The 20193-nt window shown below is 41.2% G+C and overlaps 1 protein-coding gene and 1 long non-coding RNA gene across 9 annotated transcripts; one reads left to right on the forward strand and one right to left on the reverse strand.

Moving 5' to 3' along the window:
• Positions 1-561: 561 nt before the first annotated feature.
• On the forward strand, positions 562-14699 carry hmg20a (high mobility group 20A). 8 transcript variants are annotated; one of them, XM_069527969.1, is made up of 9 exons: positions 562-652; positions 6764-6847; positions 6990-7199; positions 7736-7868; positions 9599-9636; positions 10443-10518; positions 10810-11025; positions 13351-13483; positions 14190-14699. In XM_069527969.1, exons 2-9 carry the CDS (start codon positions 6782-6784, stop codon positions 14191-14193), a joined length of 876 nt encoding a protein of 291 aa, XP_069384070.1. In that variant the 5' UTR covers positions 562-652; positions 6764-6781; the 3' UTR covers positions 14194-14699. The 8 variants fall into 8 exon arrangements, with proteins under 8 accessions (XP_069384070.1, XP_019969419.1, XP_019969396.1 ...); XM_020113860.2 differs by lacking the exon at positions 562-652 and adding an exon at positions 4055-4115; XM_020113837.2 differs by lacking the exon at positions 562-652 and adding an exon at positions 4057-4384 and having other exon boundaries at positions 6767-6847.
• On the reverse strand, positions 11032-20041 carry LOC138410792 (uncharacterized). Its single transcript, XR_011243386.1, has 4 exons — positions 19531-20041; positions 16618-16753; positions 16372-16492; positions 11032-11337 (listed from the first exon to the last, which is right to left on the reverse strand). It is a non-coding gene; the product is annotated as an uncharacterized lncRNA (long non-coding RNA).
• Positions 20042-20193: the final 152 nt, after the last annotated feature.

Raw genomic sequence — 20193 nt, forward strand, 5'->3', positions numbered from 1 at the left:
ATGTGCCAGATTATTCCCAATCCATTAAAATAAAACATACCCCATAAGAAAGTTTAAACAAAAAAATCCTGTATCACCTTGTTTGTCGGGATCTGTGTCAAAATTGGATGGTGTCTTTCTTGGGCCACGTTTTATGGAGATCTGTTCAGCAGTTTGTGTGTAGAAGTTGGTTAAAAATCATTTTACACTTCATAATATGAGAAATCTCGTTGTCACCATCCACACAGTCATACCTCATAGTTTCAGCTGCTGCACATTCTCTCATGTGTCGTTCACTCTTTAGGGCACAGTCACTTACCCAAATGTAGAAGTCACTTCCATTTTCTGTGAGCGAGGAGTTGAATAAAACAGTAGCTTCCTGTGGCACTGAGTACCAGTGGGAAGTTTTTTGTTTTGCTGGCTAACAACCAGTTTACGCTCACAGCAGCATAAATCCCAATTTCAAATAATTGTACTTCACAGTGCTGTGCCCTCAATCTACATTATTAATACATTATTGTACATTCTTCCTCTCACTTCTTGTCATCTCTCCTCACCAGGAGGACGTGATGCCACCCTCCGGACCACACACGCCGACTGGCAGGGACAAACCAAACCAAAGCCATGGAGGGCCAGTGGCAGGAAACATTTCCAAAGCACTAAACTTCTCAAGGTTGGTCCAAGTGATTTGAAGTGGCATGAGGAGTAGATAAAAGTAGAGGGGACGGCTGGACGCTGTGCCTTACAGGCCTGCTGGGACCTGAAGAGAGACCAGTTCAGAGCTGATTGAACCTGGCTCACTGTTTCCCACGCTTTGTTTGCTGTGCTGCAACACAATGCAGTGACCGCTCATGCCAGACATGCTGCTGCTGGGAGCGGTGAAGCTGCCCTGCATCATTTCTGTGTTTCAACCAAACCAATTATTAACAGACATGATTCTACAGGCAGTGTTACCTCATAAATGCATGGCTGTTAACAGAGCTAGGATATGAAATGTCTGCCTGTGGAGATTTCCATACTATTACCAGATACTTCACCTCAATTAAAAAGGATCGTAGCTGATTGTACGTACCTGTTTTCAAATTCCCACGAACAAGCCTCATACACAACATTAGAAAATATACAGCTTCAAGCAGCTGCCATTCCTTACCAAGCTGCACTGTATGAAGATTTACTTGAATTCATAAATGAAACCAGTAAATAGTCAAAGTGTTCAGCTTCAGCAGTGATTGTTGCCAGAGTCAGGGGGTTTTGTTTGGGTCCTGTTGACTTTATTTCTAATTTCACACTGATTTGTTGAGATGCTCATGCTAGAAAAGCAAAGGATGTACATTTTTACACTGACGGCCACAATATATTTGACGACGGGACATTACAATACCACTGATTTGCTGTTAGTACAATAACTCCATTAACCTCAGCACCCACAGGTGCAGTATAAGCAGGAACTCTTCGTACTTTCTTCTTCAATAAGGCCACCCTGGGAAAAAACATTTATTAGGCCTTAGGTACAAGTAAACAAGTTTGTGTCTGGGTTTGTAGGAAAACTTTCAAAGATTCAACACAGTCACCAGTGATTGACAGTGAATACTGTTTGTATATCTATATAGATATTAGGCTTATTAACTGTTAGAAATCCATGTTGTACTGCCAAAACTTGTTTAAATATGAATCCACCAAACTTTATCTTATATTTTCATGGCAATTCAACTCACCAAATTGTATTAAAACCCAATTCATAACTGTAACACAGTGACAAGGGTCTGACTTTTTCACACGTGTCCAGTTTGGTAGAATTTTTGATTTTTTATGGTTCTAGCCATGGACTTTATATAAAGCTGGACAATGTGTGTCCTCTCCCTCCCACTATTCAGAAATCAAGCCAAAATATCTCAGATACAAATGCTGCCATCTTGTGCTGGTGACTTGATTTGTAGAAGGAGTCACTTGTGCAATAGTGATCTACGATTTCTGTAGATCGTGACAGAAATCATCTTTGAGAAATGTTGCCTATGTCCCATCCAGTAACAAGGAGGTGGCTGGGTTTGTGACTTATATAGCAGCCAGCCACCAGGGGGCAATCGAGATGCTTTGGCTTCACTTTTGCAGGGCTGTCATGTCTTTACTTACAGTCTATGGTTGAAGCCCATGGGTGAGGCAAAGTGTCTCTCCTGTGCCGCCCACAGTTTGAAAAATCAAAAGCCCATAGAAATTCAGGAGACACGTCTGTTAGGCTGAGACTTAATAAAAATCCTCTGGGACTCATACCCTACATGATAAGTGACATCATGAAGACATCAATGAAATAAGCTAATTATATCATGCATAGTTCAGACTATATAGACACAACCCTTAAACTTATCTAGATAATAGATAAATAATAATATTAATAAAAATAATTCATGATCATGTGATAGAGGTGATGTCACCTTGATATAATTTCATGAGGTAATGTGTTAAATTTTGCAACTAATAAGATTAGACACACAATTCTTTATGCAATGGAAATTGGTGTATATAAAGTGTGCAAGTATACACTGCCCCTCTGATGCTTTCATTTTACAAAGTAGAGTTCTGTTGTGCACAAAGGTGCAGGGGCCCTTCAGTGCAGCTTTCAGCTTTCATTTAGTTTGTGACTTTATCTTCTAAGCTCTGCACAACATTTGGATGTGTCGAACCTGTGTGTAATGAGCCTGAGAACTGGGTTGGATTAACTCCAGATAATTGCGACGAGATTGCAATTGCAGATTAATTTAGACTGCAGCTACACTTAGTTTACTCCCGCCTGGCTGTTGATTTGCCATCTGTTAATTTGGAATTAAAGTATTAGTCCTGATCTGTCTCAGTCACTTGCTCTCTATTCAGGTGACGGGTTGGGAGCTTTATTGTTGATCCTGTGTTTTTTGTCAACAAAATGTTGACAGTGTAATGTGAAGTTTTCTCTTGGTCCAAAAAGCCGCAGAGCAGAATTTCTGTTTTGTTCTGAAGTGAATAAAATTATTTCTGAACGTATGGGGGATGTTAAGAGCAGCATGATCACCTGACTGTTCACAGAGGTTGTTGATTGAACCTCGGAGTGGAAAGTATTGTCAATATTACTGCTGGAGCTGTTTGGACAAGTGTGTAGGACTGACAGAGGCAATTAAACCTTCACTCACAGTTACAGAAAGAGGAGACAGGCTTTGAAATGAAGTGGAATAATGACAGACTGTATATAAAGCTGGACGACCTGACAGCTCCACAAAAGTGAAGCCAAAGCATCTTATTTGCCCCCTGGTGGCTGGCTGCAGTATAGGTCATAACCCCCTGCCTCCTCCATGTTAGAGATGGGACATGGACCAGTAAGTCGAAGAACACATCAAATAAACTTTTCTCAAAGATGGTTTCTGTCTTTCCTTAGTCTTAACTCGTTATTTGATGCTGTAATAATGGGTGGGAATGTCCTGATTGACAGCTGAGGGATGGATGGTTGGACCCTGATGGTTTTGATTATTTCTTTTCATTCCACTGTTGTTTGTATTAGAATACCAGCCTCTCATTATCTATTATCATTGCTGCGTTGTCTTGCTCCATTATTGTTGTTAGTGCTGATTATATAATTTGATAAATGTCTTCCCTATTCTAAATTCATGCTCTGCACTGTTGTTGTTCATATGTTTGTTATGTTCTCTCAGTTCTAAAATAAAAATTGAGATGAAACAGCTGAGACTGACTCTCCATAGGTTGAGTGTTTGTTTCAGCAGGACCTTGATTCTGCTGCTCCATCCCTCGATCACTGCAGCGTACTCTCTGGCTCCAAGTGACCTCTTCGGCACAAGATGGCAGCGTTCGTATCCTGGATAATTTGGCTTCATTTCTGGATAGTAGGAGGAAGTCATTACAATCTATCTTTGAAGGATTGTCTTCCAATTTTCAAAAATCGGATTTGGAACAAAATGACGTCACAATAACCTACACAAATCCAGATTAGATGTATCCTTCCATATCGATACAGCTTCAAGAAAAAAAGTATATACACAAAGTTACCAGTAGGAGGAAGCAAAGTCCTAAAAGACAGCTGTGCGTCACGTAGAAGAAGATCTCCAACCCACGAGAGCACAGAAGTAGACAGTCTAGAGCGGGTTGCTGTAGTGGAGGTTCCATTCATTTGTCTTTTTTGTGTTCGTGTCCGTTAACATTTGCACTGACGGTGTTTTTTATTTTCTTTTATGACATAAACGACGTCGATAAAGCACAAGCTCCAATGTGGCAGCACATTAAAAAACACAGGCAGAGGTCGAATGAAAAATGTAAACACAGGACGTGACGTGTCTTCTGTGTGCTCAGAGTCTACGAGGAGGCTGCTGTATTGTTTTGATTAAGAGAAGCACCTGGACAGAGAGCGATCACCTTCTCTGAGGACACGGTTCGTTTCCATCGGTTATTGTTACTGTGTCCATGTTAAATACACCGTCCGATAATGTTTCCAGCCGCATCTTAACGAGTTAGATTAGAGTGTGGCGTTAGCTCCTCGTCTCCTGGCCAAAGCTAGCGAGCTGCACAGCTAGCTGTTAGCTCAGAGCTCGTACATGCTCGTGCTTGACCATTGTTCCTTGTGATGACAACTAAACCGTGGCTGTGTGTTTATATCTGATGGCGTTCGACTGTGTTAAGACCAGGAGTGTGACTGCAGCACAGCAATGAGAGAGATCGCATGTTGCAGCTGTTGTGGTTGATGTTGTAGCACCGCTAGCTAACAGCTGTGCGGCTCTGCTAACCTCTCATACGTTTCGATCGGATTTTGACACCATTTCAGTTTGACGTTATGCACATCGATGAGTTAAATGTTGTCTCGTCCTGCCGACGTGACAGCGTCACAACACGCTGACCTCAGCGCTTTCTTCCGTATTGTAGCTGGGTGTTAGCATTAGCCGACGCTGTGGAGCAGCAGCGGCTCGCACAGAAAGTGATCACACCACAGCAGTAGGTGGAGATCAGTGAAGATCAGACAGATATTATATTTGTCTTCAGTGTGTTTGCGGTGTGTAGTCATAGGAACAGTCCCGTTCATGTCTCTGTCGGTCTTGTGTCCCTTGAACCAATTGTGTAGAATAAAGACATTCAAATACCAGAACGTGCTGCACTCATGTACAATTTAAATACACATAACACAGTTAAAAAGTCTCACTATTGTGAAAACTGAATCTGTGAAACATCACGTGTTAATGTTCGGTTAAATTCTCCAGGTTCATTTCTGTGCAAATTGTCATTGAATCGTGCTGTAGGCGATCTCATCCAGCAGAGGGCGGTACTGCATCGCCGTCATTCTCAGGGACTTAATGATCTTTATGCAGCTTTTGAGATGATTTTTATTATTACTGAAAGTAGACTATAAATTCCGTACGTGGTTCAGAAGTGCAAGGATTACTGGACCATAGGGCCTCTAGCTGCTGTGCACATTTAAACACAAGGACCCCAAGAGCCGTTTCACCATTTATTGGGTGAGGTCGATGAAAAGATGGAGGAACAGTTAAATGGATGAATTTTCTGTACGATCAACAAACACAGATCAATATATTTCAGTGCCCACCATAAATAAGAAAAACAGTAAAGGTACATGAGTCGTCTTACACATTAATGCGTCCGCTAAGGTTAAGATTGAATCATTCAAGCCTTCCTCTGGTCAGATTCTTTTAATAATTCTGCCTCCTCGGGAACAATATATCACGACTGGTGTGGCAGCATGGTCTCTGATAAAGGGATTTGAAAAGAACACACCCAGCTAATATATAACCTCCCCATCTCTAATCTCCTCCCTGTGCACTGACAGGTGAGCCTCTCCGCCCACTCCCTGTCTCACAGAATAGACATTCAGGCTTGAGATTCTTGAACCATTATCATCATTATTATTATTATTATTATTATCATCAGTAAGCTTGAGCGTCTTGCAGTCCTGCTTGATCTCTTACAAACGCACTCAAAACTGACTTCAGACATAAACAGCAGTGTTTGAAACACAACCCCCGCGAATCTGAACTGAGGAGGGGGATTTTACCCACACATTATCCTCCCATACGACCTTTTTTGTGGTAGAACGGCTAATTCCTCTGTGACTTTTCCCACAGTAGTTAGTGGCGGGGGGAGAGGCAGAAACCACATCCAGGATACAGAGGCTCACTTCCCACATAATGATTTAGGAGGGGTCAAAGAAGAGCTCAAATCTACACTGACTCAGCAGCGAACTGCTGAAATAGATGCTCTGTTAATTCATTTTATCTTCTTTAAAAATAGACATAGTGTTTTATTAATGGGTTTAAGAGTGTTTTACATTTTTGATTTGTTTTACAATGAGAATTATATTTTAAGCTAAGATTTGCAACAGTGAAAATGATTGGAAAGAGTGTTTTCTCTCTCACTCGCTCAGTAATGATTGATAGCCGCGAGACATTTCTATTAGAGGAAATGTGGCCAGCCAAGAGATGGGTTCAAGCCAAGGAAGGGAGGAGTTTGGAGGAAAAGTCAGAAATGTGACGTAACTGTAGAAAGAGTTGTCTGCTGTGAACTTCCTGACTGGGGAATCTCCCTGGTGATAATGTCTCCACGCCTCAATGAAAGACTGTTCTCAAAATGCTGAACCCACCTTCATTATACAGCAGTGTTAGGCTCCATGTTGTGTATTTGCCTCCTCTAGATACATTACCTTTATTAATCACAGATCTTTCCAGCTCATATATATATACCAGTTGGATTAGTAGTTGTTGCAATGCTAGAATGAGCTCTCCTGACATGTCCCATTGTTTTCCAGTAGATCGCCCCCGTAGTGATGGAGGAGCAGACAGGCTCTCCTGGAGCCAATGCCGACAGCAACAGCCAGAGAAACGGAGACGAGGTTGGAGCTCAGCACGCAGATCTCAAATAACACATTTTGCAATTTTTCCAATTCAAACTCCCAAGAATGTCCAGTCAGTGTGTGACTTGGGAGGTTGGCTCCCCGAACCTTCAAAACATATCTGTTTTTGTTATCTCTGCAGAAGCCCCGACGTGGCAGCTGGACCAAGGGGAGGAAGAGGAAGAAGCCAATGAAGGACAGCAACGCACCCAAAGCGCCCCTGACGGGCTACGTTCGCTTCATGAACGACAGACGGGAGCAGCTACGGGCAGAGCGTCCAGACGTGCCCTTCCCAGAGATTACCAGGATGCTGGGCAACGAGTGGAGCAAGCTGCCCCCTGAGGAGAAGCAGGTCAGTGAAGACGTTCCTGACAGGATCGCACACTGAGATTTAACTGTGAGGAAGACGGTGCCGAGGTTCGGTGTTTCTTTCCTTTCCAGGTTACCATTCACAGGCTCGCATATAAAGTGCTTACAATTTCAATAAGTATTGGTATTAACTTAATTATCAGCCCTGGTGCTTCACACATCCCAGACAACATTTCTACTCATTTGTTTCTTGTTATTGTTTTACACAGAGTTCACAGATGATCCCGTATCCTGGGACAAAGTCTTTGCACAGAGATGGTTTTATTAGCTTTTCTCCTTATTCCTTAACTAATTATATCACAAGATGTAATTCTGTTTGCGAACACAATTGAATTTATGTTATTAATTCTGGAAATGAGTGATTTCTGCCTATTGAAAGGAATTAAGCCTTTTTAGGAGTAATTACTTCCCCATCATCGTGTCATCTCACCCACAATCCTCCATGTTTCACCAAATCTCATTTTTGACCTTTTGCACTTCACTCGTCTCACATTCACATTCACCTTCTCATCCCTGCAGCGATACTTGGAAGAGGCAGAGCGAGATAAGGAGCGTTATATGAGGGAGCTGGAGAAGTACCAGAAGACGGAGGCCTACAAACATTTCACCAGGAAGGTCCAGGAGAAGCAAAAGGGCAAGCGGCACAGGGGAGGTGAGATCTGGTTACCAACACAGCAGTAGTACATTCACTGTAAGCCAACAATAATTTGAAGTTGTGTTATTTAAAATCGCACCAAATTTGACTCTGCACTTCATCAGGCCCTAAACAGTACACATGCCAAGTGTGAGGCTGATACGAGACAGACAGAGATTTCTGGAAGTAGTAGATAAGATAAAAAGATGAATCTGTAATTAATGGGATTTACTGCAGTAAAGCTGACAACAAATATTCTAGATACCTTTATATTATTAAATTGTGAAAATGGACACTCAGCTGTGCAGACAGCTGTGCAGACAGCTGTGCAGACAGCTGTGGTCGCACTCTCAGTAAGGAATGGGCTGCATGACGGACAGGAGTCACATGACATCCCTTTGACTGAAGTGAAATGTAGGTCAAACTGAAACGAGTGAATAACTCGACAACCGTGCGGTAGTGATGACGGAGAGTTCACACCCCAGCTCTAAATCTGAGCAATTTAAAAACTCGGGTTTGGAGAAACTTTACACAGTAGAATGTAAAATTGTGTAAACTGAGTGCACATCTTGAAAAACACGACCCCCAAACTCGAAAAAGTGCAGCTGGGGAATCACAGTCTAATGAAGACTATCTATACTAAAGCTATGGACTGTGTAGGGATTTTGTTCCACCGTGTGATTATGAAAAACCTTCACTGTCTCTCTCTACCCTAATGAAGGTGACTTTTCTGTTAATGTTTGCACTCCACTTTCCAACGAGAGCAATTCTGTCATGCAGCTTGACAAGTTTCTAGACTGCAGCACAGTGTGTTGTAATTTCTGTTTTGCGTTTAAAATGAGTCTCACACATCTCTGTCCTGGTATGAAAGTTTGGGGTGATGTTCAAGACACTCATGAGCAAGGCATTCAATTACCAAAGCTGCTTTCAGACATGCACAGAACTCCAGATAATCTACTGAGGGGCCGTATGTAACCACGTCAGTAGCTCAAGAGTTTTTCCTGCCAGCCCCTAGTGAAAACTCTGGATAATATCCGCATGAACCCATGTGAGAACACAGCAGGATATTCACTGCAAACTATTGGGTGCATTGATGATGTTATATAAGTTACTTACTTAGAAAGACAATAAAACCCGAGAGCTTCTGGTGATGAGGGCTGACGCTGGGGTGAACGTGTTGTAAACATGAACATATGATATCTGCAGCGGAATTTACTTGCTACCTCCTCCATGATGGAGACAGCAGAGATTCTCCTGTTGTTGTGAACACGTCTAAGTGGAGAATTTCCTGCTGAGTATCTCACATGTGAACTCCCACTTTGTGGACATTTTCGAGAGTTCATGTCTGAAAACTGCTCAAGTGATAAAACATTGTATATATGTTAATGTATGCAGCTGCTTAAATTTGAAACTCAGTGTTTTGAATGACTACACACTTAAAATATGTTCCAGTATTTGGTGTAGCAACTCAGACATCCTCATTAGCTTCGCTCAGTCTGTGGAAACATGGCAAGGAAAGTGGATACTTCACAAGTTCAGAGGAGTTCAGGTTAGAAGTGATAGTTCAGCCTGGAGACAAGGAGCCGTGACTTTGCTCTCACAACACATGGTCTGTATTACCTGTTCCCGTTTTGTTACGCAGGATAAATCTCTGTTTAAGTATCAAAAATGTTGATGACACAAACAGATCAGCCTCGCATCACAAATCATCTGCTGTCCTCTTTCATAATTCTGTCCTTCCTCTCCAGAGGCTGGACACCAGGTAGCCAACGAAGCTCTTCATGAGGTCAGTAACTCCTTCCTGTCTCATCACACTCACCGGCGCTCTCCTGAAGAACAAAATATCATATTTAATTAAGTAAAGAAATCCTCCTCTAACTCTCATAACATAGTTAAGTGTTTGCTCCTCAGTTTCTGTCCAAGGAAAGAATGAACAGTACCTATCCGACTGATCAAATCATAATGATTTAGTGTTTGCTTAGTTGAAAGTTAAGTTTGTTTTGGCTGTTTTCTCACTGAGGAACCTGTAAATCTGTGTTTGCGTCACCAAAACTCAGTTAATCTGCTCTGGTGGCATGATTGTGATCCAAACACTTGGCTTCTATTAAAGTGTTGAATTCATTTTTATGAAGTTCTGCATGTGATTCAGAGGTTTCCTTTGTGAGTCTCTCAGGATACTCTGAAGGGTTAGAGCCGAGGAGACTTCATTGGAAATATCATTCCTGTGGGGATACCAGGGTTTTCCCTTTTACATTTCAAAGGATACAGAATTACCCATTTCATTTCAGTATGTTGGGAATTAAGGCGGGGGTGCATTCTTTCAGAGGAGGGAACGCACATTGCGATCAAATTGATGCAAACCAACCTCGAATCTTTGATTCTGTAGCGGCACCGTAGATGAAAATACCTCTACCTCCTCATTTCTTAAACTGTATCGCTGTATTTCCCCTGTGGCCAGAAATGAAATCAATTTACCGGCCCGCCGACAGCCCGGCGAGATGAATGACCACCTCTCGCTGTCAGTCTGTGTTGCCAAATGGATTCACTGTTCAGCTTATCTCCTCCCCTCTCACTGTCTCTGGCTGCTAACAGAAGGATGCAGAAGGGAAGGACAGAACTGTGTTTGACATCCCGATCTTCACCGAGGAGTTCCTTAACCACAGCAAAGGTAAAGAGCCTGGACGCTGCTGTGTTGTTCTGAAATACTTTGTGTGCTGTGACTTTGTTCGTCCTAAGTGTTTCCATACACAGTCCTCTTCTACCCCAACACAACTTTATTGTATAGTGCTGCATGGTCCCAGAATAGTGATGCCCAAAGCTTAAAAAGAACACACCTCTTAGAGCAAATTAAAAATTCATGATGACCCCAGCTGTTCAGATCTTGCTGCCTCATCTCTCTAGACCCCTCTTTTGATCTACCTGTGTTTCTGTTCCTACTCGTGTGTGTTTTCCCGAACAGCACGTGAAGCCGAGATGCGGCAGCTGCGTAAGACCAACATGGAGTACGAGGAGCGTAACGCAGCTCTGCAGAAGCATGTTGAGAGCATGCGCGGGGCGGTAGAGAGGCTGGAGGGTGATGTGATGCAAGAGAGGGGACGCAACGGGCTTCTGCACCAGCACCTGGAGACCCTGCGCCAGGCGCTCGCCTCCAGTTTCTCCACTGTACCTCTGCCAGGTGGGAACAGACAGCAAAACTGAACCAGAGTTCATTCAGTGAAGTGACCCCTACAGTTACAATTGAACAACAAAAATCCATGTGATAAGTAAGTAAGTCTTTAAATAAGCCTTGGGGCGCTTTCACACCTACCTTGTTTGGATTCAGTCGGATCCAAAAGAACGTGTGAAAAGTGCCTTGGACCATAATCTGGATTGGCAGACCAAACTTTTGTTCATTTGCAGTGTTGGTTTACGACTTAAGCTCAATGCAGTTAATAGAAGCTGCACTTTGTTGTCACCCAGTCCCTGACCTGGTTACGGCTTGTTCTTCCTGATAACAGACATGTGCAGAAAAATCAGCCCAGAAACACTTATTTCATCATCAATAATTATTGTCAATGGATTCAGTATTATTCTGGTTCAGGCACCCTAACCCTTGTGCAAGTATCGATTTAGCACTGATATCGGTAAAAAAAACCTCAAACGATACTCAACCCTCCTTGCACACTGTTATTAGATGCACGCCCGTCTACAAACCAATCAGTGTCAAGTATACAGTAGGTGTACACAGCCATGTGATGACAACAGGAAGTAGATGTATCATCAAAATTCTTAAGTGTGCTCCTTAAATCACAAAAACCAAAACGTTCTTTCAGGTGACAAGCTCTTATTATCCTCAGTGACATTTTCTTTGTGGCTGTTTCACCTACTAAGATATAGTGACATCATATAGTTTTCTTTTTAATTTTTTAAAATAAAAATTGAACAATCGATGAGTGACTCAACACCGTCCTAGATGACTGTTTTTGTTGGACATTTCTTCAGCCTTTTAAGTTTGTCAGATATTTGCTGATGTCGAGTTTATATCCCGTGTGTTCACGAGTCGACTCGGACCGTCAGTTTTGATACAAAAATAAAAAACGCTTCTTTATTAATCAATATTGTGCTGAGTGTGACAAAATGGAATAGTGCAGTTTGGCTTTTATCTCTGGAAGTTTGCTGTGTGGCTCTTGGGCTTAAGATGTGCTGATGCTGATCAAAACACATTATAAACCAGTATTGATTTGGTATCCCTGAGCAGTGATCCATCCCCAGACACAAACACACTGTGTAAGGATATAGGTTGAGTCACAAACTAGGATGGGGAAACATAAATAATAATGTAGGCGTGAATATAAGTGTATTTAATATGATTTCTCTCTGCCTTGGTAAACAGATTGTTCAGTAGGAAATCCCTTCAATTTGAATTTATGGAATGTGCTCCCACTTTGTTTATACTTGTTTTATCATTCAAAACCTCTGCTGAGCTCTTGCATTTTTCTTTCTTCTACACCTATTTGAGTTTTCTTGCACACACAGCGACTATGCCAACAGCACAAATTGACACAACGCTGCTGGAAGTATTTCATAAGCCTGATGATGGAAAGATGATAGCCACAGCCATTTAGACGCAGCCTCTGGGAAACACTTACGCGCATTCTGCAGGAGAAAGCATCAATAAATAATAACCGGTAAAATCAAAGCTCCCTCTGAGTGTAAGCGTTAAGGCTAATCTTTGTTTTATGTTTCATAATCGTGCCATTAATTTAAACATTTAATGTTGTTTAACTGTATTTTTGACAGTGTGAGGAGTCAGTACTTCATTTTGACACGTTTAGTTTGACAGATTTTAACAACTTTGACAACTTTTGGAAAGAAAATGTGGAAATATTCGAAGAAGATGACGGTTGTCCTCAGCCTGATATTAACCCAGAAAGTTTGAATCTTTGATCCAGTGTCAGGACGTTCCTCGTTATTGCTCAAAGAAAAAACATTAACAGTGACTAGAATGGCACTCAGGAGAGGACACACCCCAGCAAGGCCCAGCAGTCTTCTTAAATCAAGCTGCACTAAATTTCGCACACTCATTGATATCAGTTCACTGAATGTGGCTTATTGTTTCAAGATCTCTGCATTATTCTCTCGAAAAAACTGTGAAAATGTTGAAAAAACACCATATCTCACAATGTTAAAGAAATCTAGATCTACTCCAAAATGTAATTTGTTCTTCCCTGACACACATCATCTCCACATCAGTCCAGTTGAATGTGTAATCTTGCTAACAAATAAACAGACAGTGGGGAAAACGTATGCTAAAGCAAAATGCCAACGTGTTATTAAAGCTACAGCTGATATAACTCTGCAGTAAGGAGGCTGCCAGTTCTGCATGGTGTGTAACAAATTAGTTAATAAAAACACATTCATCATAAGGTTCATGTTAGTCCACACAGATCTTTCATCTGAAAAACAAATATATAAACTCAAGAAACTCTTGTGCTGACGTCACATGCTTGTTGTCCTGCAGGTAGCGGAGAGACGCCCACTCTTGAAAGTGTTGACTCATACATGAAGAAGCTCCACAGCATCATTGTCAGTAACCCGCAAGAGCATGAGAATCTGATCAACACTGTGAGAGACGTCGTCAACCGTTTGGACAGGTAACATGCTTTATTTTGAATCTTTAGTCCAATTACTTAGTATTATTGATGGTTTTGTCAACGTTAAATCTTAGCAACATGAATATCTATCACAAGTTAACAGTTTCTTAAATTATAATAAAATTATAATAAAGTTCATTTCTATAGCACATTTTAAAACACAAAATATAAAATAAAGGCAAACAATTGAAAGCTATTGTGAAGATCGCACAGCATTTCATACAAGAATAAAAAATATTACAGTTAAGAAAGGGGTAAAAACAAGATTAAACTAAATAAAATGATTACAATTGTTGGCAAGATCAGAAATAGGAGAAGGCAAATAGATGATTAGGAGTTTGCCAGACAGATCTGCTCAAGGAGATTGTTCCAAAGAGTGGGAGTCCTGACACTAGAGGCCTGGTCACCTCTGGTCCTCAGCTTGGCCTGTGGAATGGTGACTAGGGCCTTCACTGATGACCTCAGGTTACTTTACGACCTGGCACATACAGTGTCAAAAGATCCAGCCTTATATGCCAGCAATACAATTTTAAAACCAATTCTAGAATATACTGGACGCCAAATTAGTCCTTAAAACCTCTTTCCCAGTCTGACCAACTTTCATATTTATTATCTTTACTGATGGTGGTGTTTTTATTTCAGCACCGTTGGATGTGTCTGTAATTTCAAGAAGGAATCAGTTATTACTCTTTTCTCTCTTCTCCAGATAATTGGACCAAATCCACCTGATTTGATGGTTTGAGCGACTTTCAGCAGAAGCTGTTTCCAGTTCGATGCCTTTCTCCTAGACTCTGTCTGTCATCCCATCTTTAAAACGTCTTTTGTTACTCTGCTAAAGTGATGTAGGTGATGTAGCCTTTCATATTTATTTATTGTTTTTTTACACTTTTTTTTCTTTCACATGAAAAAGAAATGTGTCTGTCTTATAATATAATCAGATGACAGGAAATAAAATGGTTTTCTGTCATTCTTTGCTCCTATTCTGTCTTTCACCGTCCATTTATAGCAAAATGCCTCCAAAACAATATCGAAACCACTGTCAACAGTTTGTATCTGATTAAAGAAAAATATGTCTTTGGGTTTGTATTCACCATATCCAAGAGATGTAAGCAGACCTTCTGTTTTCATGCTCCGCTGCAGAGAAACACGTGCCATTTATGTTTTTTTCTCTCTGTGAAAATGTGTTTTTGTGTTTTCAATAAATGTATTTACATCATGTGAGCGTTCGGTTTCTTTGGATCGGTTCACGACTTGCTGGAAATATGTTTGAAATGGTAATCTAAAATTAGATTCACTAGGTGCCAGCGCTCCAGATCCAAGCGCTAAAAATAATCTCTCTCAGATTGCGTCTTAAATTTGCATTACAAATATTAAAGCTGCTATTTTGTCTTTGGAGAAGTAAATGCTGCATTTCCACTTCCTGATTAGTCACACAGAGATCTGCTAACTTCTGCCAGCTGAGATTTGAAGGCGAGTTTCTTCTATCAAATAGAAAATACGTGGCTAATCTGCTGTAATGCATCCCTGTTTGGAATTGTGCTTGGTCAGCGCCTAAGCTCATTTACTCACAGTAGATGTGGAGTTAAGAAGATTTGGAGTGGTTAAGTTAATTGAGCAGCTCGGCTGTAATTTACTGGATCTGGAGAGAGACACAAATTACTCATTCACAGACACTGAGCTGCCTAACGCTTTGAAAAACAATCACCGACTGTATCAGGTTTGAGGATTTTCCCACTCCTCCTCGTATTAGTCCAGAACAGCTGAATGAGCTACAAAATGACTTCTGCTGTAAATCCTTCTTTAGTAAATCGGATTATCAAATCAAATATGTCCATTGTTTGATGAGGAGCTGGCCGGTTAGCCTGGATATGAGCTATCGTGTTGCTACCACTGTATTTGTGTTTAAGTTGAGGTTATGAGCTCTTCCTGTTTCCATTCACTGATGCCCGTTTCCTCTTTGCCAACTGAGACTTCCCGTCCACAATGGCCACATGTGTCCCAGTGTTGTATCCAACAATGTCCCTAACAGATGTTTGGGTCCCCCAGGAGAGAAATGTCGGTTTCTACAGTGAACTATTAATACACAGTTGCTGACTGCTGTAATATTCTGGACATTTGGTTTCAGTTTTACATTGAGATTGTCAAAGTCCATGCTGTACAGAGCCAGTCACGCCTGTGCTATGTGATCATTATAATCTAGAGGCTGATATGTTTTGGTCTTTATACTTATAGGAAAACAAGCAATAGATTTTGCATTAAAACAAAACGTCAATGTACTTTAACTAGAATCACATAAGTACTGGTAACATAGAAACAAAAAATGTCAAATGTCTGAACAAAACTTCAATCCATCTCAAAGAGTAATGGAGAGAAGAATGAAATAATCGCCAATTTAGAAGCAATCCTGCTTTTGCATTTACAAATCAGCTGAAAAAGAGAAAGAAACTAACAAATATATAAATAACATGTACAGGTGTAACTTGTGATAACAGTGACATAGTGTATTGTTGTAAAGTATAGTTTATTTGGGTTAATTAAAACAATGAAATAAAAGCCCTTTTTCTTGTAACCATAGACTGTACATGACATGTCAGCCCCGTGGTGGCTGGCTGCAGTATAGGTCATAATTCCTGCATCTTCCATGTTAGCAGATGAGACATGGGCCAAATTAAAAAGTGAATTGTATATATGTTTTGTATATATTTTAGTTTGTACCAACATGGCTGACCTGCTGCCCGTCTCGAGAGCCATGCTGCTAGCATAGCTGACTATAAACATATAAAGACACACAGGCTCTGTTAAGTGTTAGTTGTACGATGGGACATAAAACTACACCCATGGAGCTTTGAGACCATCAAGACACTCTCTACCTAATTAAAGTTGTTTACCTTATAACTTGTAGGATCATCTTTCTCGTGTGTACCGCACAGTGTTCGCAGTAGGCCCCAAAGCTGATTTGCATAATGAGCTTAGCTGCAGCCCCTTTTCTCCTTTGATGTTTGCCCAAAGCTGTAAAAACAACAAGACAGAAAAGGATAAAATGTAAAAAAGTAATGACCCATACCCTGCTATTCCATTTTACCTCATATTTAAGTCTATACACACACATCCAAGCACCCTATGAGACTTCTTACTTAAATTGATGCAAGACATAAGACACCCTCTTCCTCCTCAGAAGGGCCATGTCTGCAGCCTTGGCCGGCTTCCTGCCCGAGGAGCAGCGGGGTGACACAGGAGAGAGGAGGCAGCTTCAGCAGAGAGTCACAGATCCTGGACCAGACGAGGGAGGAAGGGAGGATGAGTCAGGCGTCATGTGCTGAATTGGCACTGAGTGGCCTCAGTGTCGTGAGGGCTTTCAGTTAGCACTATAACAAGCACTATTAAGGCTCAAATGAGCTTTTATGAGTGTGTTCAGTCCTGTGGGTCAATAAACATTTATGGAAGTCCTTTTTATCATCCACAGAGAGATAAGCTATTGATTTCTAGATAGTTTTCTGATGGCACAAATCTCCCTCTTATCTAATCAATATTCAGTATTTCAAGTTTTCAGTTCAGTGAGTCGCTGCTGAAGGCCACAGATGACCTTGGTTTCCGAGGTGAGAGGTGACTACTGTGACCAGCAGGTCGTGTAGGTTTTTTTTGTACCTTTTTAAAATCCCACACTTTTACTCTTGCAGGTTTAATTTCCTCTTTATGAGTAAGTTTTTCTATTATTCAGCCTGTGTTCAGTTAATGTGTTCAAATTGTTTCTGGTCATAGAAGAGAAACAGGGAATGTTTTTGTTTCCTTCTTGATTTTCTGAACAGATCATTAAGATCAGATATCACAGTCAGCTGTAGACTAGCTTCCCTGCAGCTGGAATCCTGGTGACTTGGTATTTTTTTCCTATTCCATCATCTGGGAAAATGTCCTTATTTTCAACTCTGCTGCTGTGAGTCACTTCAAACTTCACTTCATTTATTCCAGCCGACCCTGACTCAAACTGCCCTGTCTCTCACTAGCTTGCTCTGATCTCAGATTTTGCAATGAAGTGAGCTCTAAATGTGTGTCTGTGTGTGTATGTGCTCTACTGATAAAATCATAAAGTACAGTATATTGGTCATTTTTTCAAAGGTTCAGAGACATATGTTTAATTAATTGCAGCAAAAGAGAAAAACTGTCTAAAATGTTTTTGTCCTATGCAGGACTTCCTTAAATCCAAAAATGATCTTGTCACCATGCACCACTGTCAGGCACTTCTAGAAAACCCATGTATCAAATCATCATTACAAAGCACTGACAGTAAGGCTCATGACAAAAAAAGCAGAGCTGAAAATGCATCTGAGACATTGGTGCTTTGTCATCATGATAAAAATGTCAATTTCATCAAAATTGTGAACCTTATGCAAAAGTAGACATTAAAATTAGTAGTTTCAAATGGAATATTCTCTACATTTTAATCTGGTAACTCCTTAGATCATCTCTACAGACATGCATGGTACTGTCCTGCTGGTGAGGAGTGCAGGCATATTGTCGCAAACCCTGGGAGACAGTTCAAAAGTATACGACCATGCCCCTCTAACTCTTATTTGTTTAGCTGGTGAGGAGAGAGTCACTCTTAAAATGGCAAAAGAGGAAAGTGCGAGTCATCTTTCCTCTTCCTTGATCCATCATCTGCTCCATCCCCCCCCACCCCCCAGCCCTGGAAAATCCTTGGCCTCAGTGCCAGGGACTGGAGCAGTGAGGAGGCGGAGGAGGAGGAAACAATGCTTGGAATGTGTAAAAAAACTTGAGTCATTCCCACATGTCAAGCTCTGGCTCGGCTCCTCCTCCTCTTCCCAAACGTGTGTTGCCTTCACAGTCTCCTTATAAACTCTTACATCCAAGCTCTAAAGGTGTAAATGGCACTTGTCCAAATATAGTTAAGTTGCCTCTCTCTGACACGTACAGTTTATTGCTCTGCTAGACTCTTTTTTTCCCAAGGAAAGACTTTGCAGGCCAGCCAATTCTAGTTTTCATGAAAGTATCACATGTATGTTAACAACTATAACTCCTGGACTTTATATTGCCTCGGGAACAGGAACCAATTATATGCGAATTTGATTTTGTAATTACACTTACCACTTTCTGAGTTTTTCATGTACACTTGGCTTTTGATTGTGAGTAGACTATTTCCAACTGCACCTGAAGGCAGCAGGAAAGGAGGGGATTTCCTCTCCACTGGTCATCTCTTATGAGAAAGAAGATGTCATTAAAGACACACTGCTGCTCTTAATGCTCTTTAACAACTGTCACACACAAACACTCGCTTTGTTCTGCACATCTTTTTGCTCCCTCCAGATGTCTGCTGTCTCCTCCATACAAACTGAGTTTTGACTAAACTATTTGACGTCAACTTTTGCTTTCAAGTGCCCGTCCAAAAATGTATCATCATGTGACTTTTACTCACAAACAAAGGAAAGACAGAGATGATGAACAAATCTCACAGTAGCACTGCATCCAATAACATGCATGTAAATGGCATGAGCACAGATAAGCAAACTATATTTTTTCACACCACATTTTATATGGCTCTAACTACCATCTGCATGAAAATCGAAAAGCACATTATGTCTATAAAATGGTCGGCCAAGAGGAAGCATATACATCAAAAAAAGCAAATTGGTTGCACCTGATCTGGCTTCAGCAATGCCAATCGGAATGGCCTCTTTCAGAATGTTTTTTATCATTATTTCTATAAAGCATGTAAGAAGCAGTTTGAAGACTTGGAAGATTTTATCACCGATAAAAGCAGAGCGAATTTTAGCTACAACTGCTAGGAGTGTATTTTAACAATCTATCAGTAAGCATGAGTAAAACTGCATGACTGATTTAGTGTAGTAACGCTCTACTCAGTTATGGCTAAGTGAGGGATCATGCATGACTCCCATCATGATTAATCCCATGATAACTGTAAAGAAACAACACATGTGGTTTAATGAAGTGTGCTGGTAGGAAGCTTTAAATTTCAAACCTTCAAGAGACGCAGTGAACAGCTCTCTAAACCAGGGGTCTCGAACTCAATTTACCTGGGGGCCGCTGGAGGTAGAGTCTGGGTGAGGCTGGGCCGCATCAAGTACTCCACAAAAAAAGGGTTTCAGGTATTCCAAAACGTACAACTTATCCAATCTTCTCAATCTTTATGATGAACAGTTCTTCAACATGAGCGGTTCTTCAGAACATGAACGGTGAACATGAACGGTTTCAATCAAGCGACTAACGCTGCTAATTCGCTTTGGCTAACTTGACAACAAACGCCACCGGAAGCTGTCAGGGCAAGCACGGCCTGCGCAACGACCCGAAGGTGCGTTTGAGAAAAACGCGCAGGCCGCACTAACACTAAACTTTGATGTCAAGTAGGGGGCCACAAAATTTCGTCCAGCGGACCGCAATTGGCCCGCGGGCCGCGAGTTTAAAACCCCTGCTCTGAACAGTGAGTTGATATGTAAAGAATGAATCTTCTGCACTGGTAAAGATGCCAACCACCAGTAGACGTAATCAGATGTCAGCAACCACCTTCGGTTGTTACAGCTTTATAAATGATTTAAATAGCACAATTCTCCTTCACCCTCAATCCCAATCACTTGTGCTCTTAAGTGCTCAGTGTATTATAATAATGATTATTATTATAAATCTGACAACATGAATCACCTGCTTGCATGTGTAGGATTTTCTCATTTTCATTCCCACTT

This window comes from Paralichthys olivaceus, chromosome 7 (assembly GCF_024713975.1).
Source record: "Paralichthys olivaceus isolate ysfri-2021 chromosome 7, ASM2471397v2, whole genome shotgun sequence".
Classification (NCBI taxonomy): domain Eukaryota; kingdom Metazoa; phylum Chordata; class Actinopteri; order Pleuronectiformes; family Paralichthyidae; genus Paralichthys; species Paralichthys olivaceus.